Source organism: Teleopsis dalmanni, unplaced genomic scaffold (genome assembly GCF_002237135.1).
Source record: "Teleopsis dalmanni isolate 2A unplaced genomic scaffold, ASM223713v2 unscaffolded_contig_1462, whole genome shotgun sequence".
In the NCBI taxonomy this organism is placed as follows: Eukaryota; Metazoa; Arthropoda; class Insecta; order Diptera; family Diopsidae; genus Teleopsis; species Teleopsis dalmanni.
This window is the reverse complement of record NW_024032844.1, coordinates 1-9,142: the sequence shown is the minus strand read 5'-3', so window position 1 is coordinate 9,142 and position 9,142 is coordinate 1. Positions and strand designations below refer to the sequence as shown.

Here is a 9,142-nt window from a genome sequence, read left to right as displayed (position 1 = left end):
TATATGAAGCACAAACACATGATTCCGTACTCGTATTTCCAAGCGGTAAAAACTCAAAATCCCTTTTCGTTTAGTTGATCGCATAATACTGCTTAAGAATTTACATACATAAATACATTTGATAATATAAAAGTTGATCATTACAATATATTGCACATAAGTTTTTATTTTAAATATATGAAAAACAATTTTACTAGATTTACTCAGTGACTACTTAAGGTGAATTACTAATAAAGCAAATTTTTCACGCACTTAACATAAGTGAACGCTGTTGACAACATTTCGCGATTTTAAATGTTAAGCTTGTGCTTCCCTGCTTCTTGCTGACTTATATGCCTTGAAAGCTGTTGATGTGGCCATTGATGTAATGGTGTGATGTAAATAAGTGAGAAGTATGCAATATTTTATGAGGCATAAAAGGCAGATATATATAAATATGTGTTTTATGACACAAATTGTTGCAATTTATGGCTTTTTCTTGAATACAGTAAGAATAATACGACACTTATTTTAAGAATTAAAGGATTTTATTTAAGTTTATGTAGACTTAATTTTTAATTCATTGATACTCATTTAATTTTTATAGATACATGATTTAAATTAATTAATTGATTTGATTATAAATAGATAATAGTTTGTTGCTTATATCACATTGAGGACAGTACAGATATGTCATATGTCTCATGTCATATGAAAAGAAATCCATTTCGAATAGAAAATGGTGATGATAGGGAGAAAATTTTCAAATCCAAAAGAAATTGTTTTAATTACCATATAGATTTAATTGTCTATTTATTAATAAATGTTTTGTTTGAGTTTTATGTCATATGAAAAGAAATCCATCCCGCTATCCAGCGCTTTCAAAATAAAACATTACGTTACATCGTAAACGCTCCATACTACATTAGAAACAGTGATCTCCACCGTGACTTTGGCCTGCCAACAGTCGACGACATGGCTAAAAGGTATGCCGTTGAAAACACATGTCAACGTTACAGCATCAAGTCTTCTCCAGACGGTTGCAGTATCTAGACGGCTAAAAAGGGAAACAGTGGGAGACCTAATGGACAACTTGTAGCAAAATAGCTTCATTTTTACCTTAAATATTCCAATCAAATTGCTTATTAGTATCTCTTATTTGTTATTTATACTAGGCACAATATTAAAACAATTTTTGTCTATATTTTAAGAATCGTTAATAAAAAAATAAAAATAAAAAAAATATGAAAAGAAATCTATTTTGATTAGAAATTGGTGGTGAACGTAAAAAAAAATTTCAAATCCAATTCCTTCTGAACGGTTGTGTTAATCAAGTAAACCCTTGGGCTGACCATATAGCTGTTCTGGATATCGCCAAATATACATCATTATAAAATTTGCTCACATTAAGATTAAATTTTTTATTAATATTCTGAAATTTGTGTGTCTGCATATAAATGACTATATTAAAATATTGATTTTCGTGCTACTTTCTTATGAAAAAAAGTTCAAGGAACATTTCAATTGTGTATCTTTAACCGATGAGTAATTTCTTTTGCCACAGCAAGTATTAAATTTTGCTCACAGATGAATTTGACTACCCCAAATTAATACCGCAGGGAATATTAACAAATTTTTGTATTAAATTTAATTGTTTTCATTTTCTCGTTAATATCATTACTCAAATAATAAATTACTTTTTCATTCATTTACTGCAGCTCATCAATTAACGCAGCATCATCTGTGCGCACCAAGATTGGCGACCAACTCGTTCGAAATACGACAATGTCAGCAATTAAAACGAATGACGCCGCTCAGTCTTGATTCATAGGAAATTGAGCGCGTAATTCAAATTCAAGCACAAATAAAAATTCGTAATTAAACCGCACTCCTCTCCCAATCTCCCATACAAGAACTATTCAATATTTATGTTGTGATCAACCAAATAGGAAGTTACAGGCTATAAAAATCGGTGGCACGTTTGCTGCAAATGTTTATTAGTTCTCTGCCTTCACAGAACTTCACAGAACTTCCAGACTTTGTCATTTTCTACATGAACATTCTGCAGAAGTGTTGAAATGTTCGGTATATTAATGTTATCGATGACAACGATGTTGTGTGCATAAAAACCATTAAAATGCAGCGCCTAAAATGTGCGACTCCCAATTTAGTCGTGAAGTACGCTTCATCGTTGGAGAGCCTATGGAGTACTCCGAAAATAGCATAAACAAAAAATAATATTTAGAAAGCATATTTCAACTTTCAAAAACATTAAAGGGACAACAAAAATTATGAGAATATTATTACCAACTGTTAAAAGATTTGTGATTCGCATATATGTTCCTACAAGCGCATAATACACGCACTTCATATTGTAGACAATATATAGTACCAGCAGTTCGGAGCATAGCAGATGCACATTAGTCTCGTCAATATTGAGACATTTAGAGTTATTTGTGTAACAATTTTATGATTAAAAAATTAATAATTTAAAACTTTCTAAATGTAATCCAAATTCTTAGTTTAAAAAATTGGAAATATTGTTTAGTTTCTATTAAAAATTGATTCAACTAACCGACTGTGATGTTTGTAGTACAGAGAAGTTTACGAAAAACTATGTTTCCAGTACAACGAGTCACTAAAAGCATAGCAGATTTTTTTTTTCTAATAACTGAACTTTACCTACATCCTGTAATGTAAGGGACCTGGTCAAGTTTATAGAACTGTCAGGTTAGTTTTCCTTCACCGAATGTGGGAGTCGTTACCCTTTTCGGCATTGGCTGTATACTGATTTAAATCTATGTACGTAACAATGCTATTCCTATGGTATCACAATGGGCCATTATTTGAACTCAAGTGGGTTTTTTGGAAACAAGGCTGTCACTTCAACCTACCTATTTTACCTAGTAGACTACATTGTCTTGCGAATAAATGTCAGAATGTGTTATTGGAAATAGAAGCTGCCAGTCCGATATTTTTCTCCTATGCCAGATCACATACAGACAGTCCTATATAATGTAACTAAAAATCTCGTTTTAAGTAGAAATCATATTCTGTCACATGTTATATTAATTTTCATATCATTTGAGAAAAATATAATTATTAACCTAATAGCATTAAGATAATACTAAAAATTAAGATGAGAAAACTTCTTAAAACAAGCAAGTTAAAAGAAAGTACTTCAAATCATTCTTTATTTTTTTCTTAGCTGGTCGTAAAAGTCGTATATAGTCCTTGGCTGCATACAGTAGCCTCCGTCAGTTAGCTAAAGCCTACGCCAGGCAATCAGTCAGGCGGCTTGTCGCAAGTTACTAATACAGAATGCGGTATATTGATATTTATATTATAAATATCAATATATATTCACTTTTTCAGTGGAAAATGATTTACTAGTTTTTCTTAGCCTCGTATTAACTTTTAATATTACAAATGATATAAAACTGCAAATTTCCACATTTTCAAAATTTTGTCCAACATATTTTTTCATATAAAAGGAATGCGAGTAGTAGGCTTTACATTTCTTCTTATTGTACTGGTCGCGTTCTTCAGTACAGTTTCTGTATTACTTCTGCCTTCTGCATATTAATCTGACAAAATTTTACGTTGAATTTTTATTTGGTTATTCTAAATTTTAGAGTTTCCCTATGATATAAATCAATGTATGTTGAATAACTGTTTTATAATTCTAAATTTGCATTTTACTCACCATATAGTTAAAACCAAGCATCTTGTATACAGCGTAAGTAGAATGTTCATTAAACCGTTTAAAGTTTAAATCTAATTCAAAATACATTTCAGAAAAATCCAGTACATATATATTACATATATTATTATATCTGGGCTTGAAATCAAAAACATAACACTTTTAAGTCAAAATGGAACTTCTCAAAATTTATTAATCATTAGTTAATCATTAGTTTACCAATATCTAAAATTAAGCAAAAATGTCATTAATTATATTTTTAAACGTTATTAAAGAAAATATTTCCATGTAATAAGTATAATTAAAATTACAAACTGCTTAAAATAATTATTTAATATTTAGACAATTCTAATAATAATTTGACATTAAGAATTGTTGAAGAAGCATATAATTTAAATTAATTACAATTTTTAAAATAAATGTGTAAGCAAAAAGACATACATATATTGTCTTTTAGTTTAATATTGTGTTCTAAACACTATATATTAACTATATATATAAAAATATATATTAAGCATGTGTGAACGTCATTTGTTCTTTATATAAAATATTTCAAATATACGTTAGAACTGAAAATAAATAAATTTTGTGGAATGTGGAACTTGGGATACACGTGAGATTTGGCAGCACTTCAATGTGTCATTGTCAGCTGTAGATATTTGTAATCGAAAACTTAAAGTGAAATTTTTGTTTTTTGTTTATTATAGACAAAATGTCTGAAACTCCAAAAACTCCAGGAAGTTTAGCAGTAGCAAATATAAAAAGTCGTGATAATGCTTTAGTTGAATTTAAGCGGCCTATTGGTACAGTGAAGAAAAAACAAAAAATACTAACAGAGGAAAAGTACATAGAGGTGTGTTAAAAGGCTTAGTTGTGAAATATTCATTTTGAAATTATTTTATTTTATAGGAACTTTCGAAAATTATACAGCGAGATTTCTTTCCTGATTTGGAAAAATTACGTGCCCAAAATGATTATCTCGATGCTTTGGAACGAAAGGATTATGCACAAATGGAAATTATACGCTCAAAATTCAGCGGACGACAACCAACAGCTCGAAGTCGTTGTAAGTATTTAAATTAACTTAGGAACAATAATAATTATTTATAATATAAAAAAATGTTTTTCTATCAGCTATGACGCCAGATACTTTTGAAACACCAACTAGTAACATTGGACATACACCACGGAATGAGTCACATGGAAATGATACCCCAAAATCTACATTATCGACATCATCAAATAAATTGGAAAATAGTGTAAAATCCTTGTCAGATAAACATTCACTTGATTCATTTCTACAAGCATATACCAGTGAAGATAATTACAGTTTTCAAGAAATTATTGATACTGCAGAACAAAAATTGCGCGAAAAGTTTTCAGTACTATACAATGAAGAAAAAATCTCTGCGGATAAACTAGCACGTGCACTTACTTTGCCAAGTATAGAAAAGCAATTTGAAGATCCAGATCCAATGAGAAAAGTATGTACTCACAAATATTTTAAATATATTTTTAACTAAGTAATTATTTTTAGATTGAAACATGGACCTATAAAAATATGAATTCTATTATGTATATACCAGATGGTGTGGAACTGACTGAAACAGAACGCGTTGAAGCTGTTAATCGGAAGCAAATTATACAACACAATGCAACACGGCTTTCAGTAAATCCATTCAATGAAGAATTAAGCCAGAAGACTGTTACGAATGCAGCCCTTAGTCAAGCCACATCAACAAGTGAGAAATTTGGTGTCGATGGAAAAATAGTAAGCAAAGAACAAACACCACAAATAAAGGGTTTTAGTTTAGTAAAAACACCTTCGCCCAGACCGGGTGATGCATTTTCGCCATTAATGACATGGGGTGAAGTAGAAGGAACGCCATTTCGTCTAGATGGCTCTGATACGCCAGTGCGTTCAAATGCAGGTCCCTCATTTAAAATAAATGAGAACTCACGACGAGAAACTATTGCGCTTGAATTGGCTGAAAAAGTTGGAGAGAAAATGCGTGCACAAAAACAGCGTGCAATGGATACAGCCAGAAAAAATATTAATTCACCACTCATACGTAACAATATAGATAGATTAGCATCAATGTCACCTGCAGCACGTCGTTTTGCAACCACTAAGTTGGGTTTGCGTACGCCGTCCATGACACCTTCCCCATTACGAACACCAATCGCAAAAACAAAATCCAAAGCACATCTAGCGATGGTAAAAACAAATCAAACGCACAAAACACCTGTAACCAATCCAAATACTCCCTCATCCGCAACGAACACACCTAAACAAATTAGTGACAAAACATATTTGACAGATGATTTGTTAAATATTCCTACAAAACGCCTAAAAGCTGCAGATTTCTTTTAATTATTTAATTGAATGTAAATAATTTTTTCTTTGTAAATCACATTTTCCAATAATCATTAAAAAAAAACTTTATTTTAATAAGTTTACATTATAAGAATTAAAAAATTGTGACTTTCGATTAAGAAAATAAGCTAACTAGCACCTTCTTACTAAGCACCTTCGCTTCCATATTTTGTTTATTTCACATGTATATTAATCCCAATAATCAACGTGATCACCTGAGTTGAAGTTTCCTGATTCCAAAATACTTATGAATTTGGCAGTAGTTTCTGTAGTTGTTAACATTGTTTTTGTATCCCTCTGTTGCTTAAAGGCCGCTGAAAGATCCTCATTAATAGTTTCTTTTTGCACCAATTCTGTCATATCTGTATCAATTGCACCAGGTGCGTAATTAAGTACGATGGAGTCTTTTGTCTCCTCAACAGCTAGAACACGAAAGTACATATCTCTAGCTGCTTTGCCGGAGCAATAAAAGCTCATTGAAGCAAAAGGCTCAATGCCACACTTTGAGCTCAAATTAACCACCAATTTGGGCACACCAATAAATTTTCGATAGAATTCGCAGTTCAATGAAACTGTAGAAAACAAGTTCAAATGATAATATTCGGTCCAGGCTGAGGTGTCTGAAACATCAACAGCACGTTTGGAGACATCACCAACAGAGCCAGCGTTGTGTATAATAAAGGCACGTTCAAAATTTTTACCTTCTTCATCGGAATCACTAAGCGAATGATGCAATATTTCTTCAAACTCCGATTCTTTGGCCTTTGTAAGATCAATTGAAAATATGCATACTTTCAAATCTTTTTTCAAGGCTTCAATAGCAAGTTTGGTTTTATTTAAACCATCGACACTTCGTGCTAACAATACAACAACAGAACCCGCTTTCAGCTTTGCTGCAATTTGTATGGCCATGGTTTGTCCAATACCACGTGAGGCACCTGTGATTAGAAAATAAGTTTTCTGTTCCAAGTCTAATACCATGTTTTTTTTTTTTTTTGATATCAAGTTAATTCAAAAAAAAATTCTATACTAGACACTTGTTGCAATACAGAATCACCGCTGAGCGACTACTGAAAACCATCTGTGCTTTTGTGCAGTTGAAGTAAATACCTCTCCACTTCTCCCATCGCCTTTCAATACAAATCCGGACCAAATCCGCGCATTTTCTCAACGCTGATTCATAAATCGCCTGAATTGAATTTATTTTTATTGCTTCGCTCTCTTTTTATCAATTCACAAAGCTTTGATAAGCTCGCACTCTTGCTTACCAAATTATAAATTCAGAGATTCAGTGTACCGTAAAAGAGGGGTGTTGTGGTAGGTTACATGTGTGAAAAAGTAAAATACTTAAGTCAACAAACGCATTGAGATATTTTAAAAAACGATAAACTTGATTTTAATTACAATAAAATTTAAATAAAATTCAATATATAATACGTTTTTCAACTCAGAAAATGAAATACATATAGTAGTTACGTATAATGCTTACCAAAACAGAAGTCTGAATATCAAGGCACAATAACATTCCTATAAGCAACACTGTTCACTATTTACTTAAATTGAGCATATCGAGTAATATTCTTTAGAGTACACAAGTTTAAGGCAATCCCTTAACGTCGCTAAAGCAACGAGTAAGTAAAAAAATTCGCCCAACAAGCTAATGGGGGTTGGATAATAGTTTTAAGATGTAAGATGTAAGTCAGTTAGAAAACGACCTAATCAATTATAGAAAAAAAGAACGATAATTCAAATAGTTCTGTTAGGGGAAAAGCAACATAATATTTTCTAACTAACCAGCATGTCGTTAAAATAATTCCATAAGTCATTCTTTTTATTGAAGCTGCAGTGTTGAACAAGAACAAGATAGTGTATATAATTGCTGTCACTGTCCTACCCAAAGAATATCTTCGGTATTCTTTGGTCCTGCCCTTATAACTTTAAAATTTAAATATCTGAAAATATACATAGATTGCTTATTAGTTTTTCTAAGCAAATCATGTTGTAAATAAAAAGGTAAAAAGTTTTTCTGAATGATATCGGAAGGTAACGATTAATCACATAAAAGTAGATAAACCAATGAATTATTGAAATTATAGTTTGCTACTGTAAAAGTCTGCATTTTAAATATTTAAATATTCCCATTACATTCAAAATTTTCTATATTCATCAACTATATACTTATGTTAGATTGGACTGGTTGGCATAGAACAGATTTTCATGTTTTACCTATACCTATATCATTGATACTGTATCCGTTCTTACCGCTTGAGCAGTTATCATTCTAATAAAGCCTTTATATTGAGTATCTTGTCTAGCCTAAGAATTTCGATTACCGTACGGAATAAAATCTTAAGACAAAGCAAAGATCTGACAGGCAATTATTTTTGAAGGCAATTATTAGGGAGTTTAAAAAATTGATTTACTAAAATATCAGGAACGAAATTCGGCCCATTAAAATTAATAGCTCTAAAGAATATTGGTCGAATATTTAAAAGAACCGTAAAAAACAGAGGAGATTTTCCAGAATATCTATGAGTTAATGGGTTGGTTTCTAAAAAAAAGTACTTTGAAGTTTAAAAAAGACTAATTATTATTTAATGAATAATGATTGAAGTTCTTATTTATAAACACAATCGGCTATAAGAAAAATTTTAGGTTCATTCACAACCATAGTTTTATTATTATTTATATATTATATATTTTATTATATATTTATAAATTATGATCCAACATTACTGAAATCAATATTAAGTCCACTTAATAAATCTTAAGTTCTAAAGCTTCAACACTATGATAAACAAATTTAAAAGATTGAGACCTCCTGCAATCTATTCTCAGTTTAATTATTAAAACTTATTCATTTTATTCGTAGACATTTCTACTGATAATATTGTAGGAGTGTTGTTATGATTTTGAATCACATAGCAACCGAGTGTAAGAAAACAGATTATTCTTTTAAATATTGATAAATGCAGATGGTAAATAAATATAAAAGCGTGTATTGATCATCTGTTTGCATTATTTAATATGCTTCACAATATATATGTTAATCTTAGAATTATTTTTATTTGTTATTATATATT

General features: G+C 30.7%; 2 protein-coding genes across 2 annotated transcripts; one reads left to right on the top strand and one right to left on the bottom strand.

The window, feature by feature from the left end:
- The first annotated feature begins 4,348 nt into the window (after positions 1-4,348).
- LOC119664131 (splicing factor ESS-2 homolog) lies at positions 4,349-6,147 on the top strand. Its single transcript, XM_038073685.1, has 4 exons — positions 4,349-4,535; positions 4,592-4,748; positions 4,817-5,166; positions 5,220-6,147. The coding sequence occupies exons 1-4, from the start codon at positions 4,395-4,397 to the stop codon at positions 6,054-6,056; spliced, it is 1,485 nt and encodes a 494-aa protein (XP_037929613.1). The 5' UTR covers positions 4,349-4,394; the 3' UTR covers positions 6,057-6,147.
- Positions 6,148-6,159: 12 nt separating this feature from the next.
- LOC119664132 (sepiapterin reductase-like) lies at positions 6,160-7,252 on the bottom strand. Its single transcript, XM_038073686.1, has one exon. The coding sequence runs from the start codon at positions 7,038-7,040 to the stop codon at positions 6,249-6,251; it is 792 nt and encodes a 263-aa protein (XP_037929614.1). The 5' UTR covers positions 7,041-7,252; the 3' UTR covers positions 6,160-6,248.
- Positions 7,253-9,142: the final 1,890 nt, after the last annotated feature.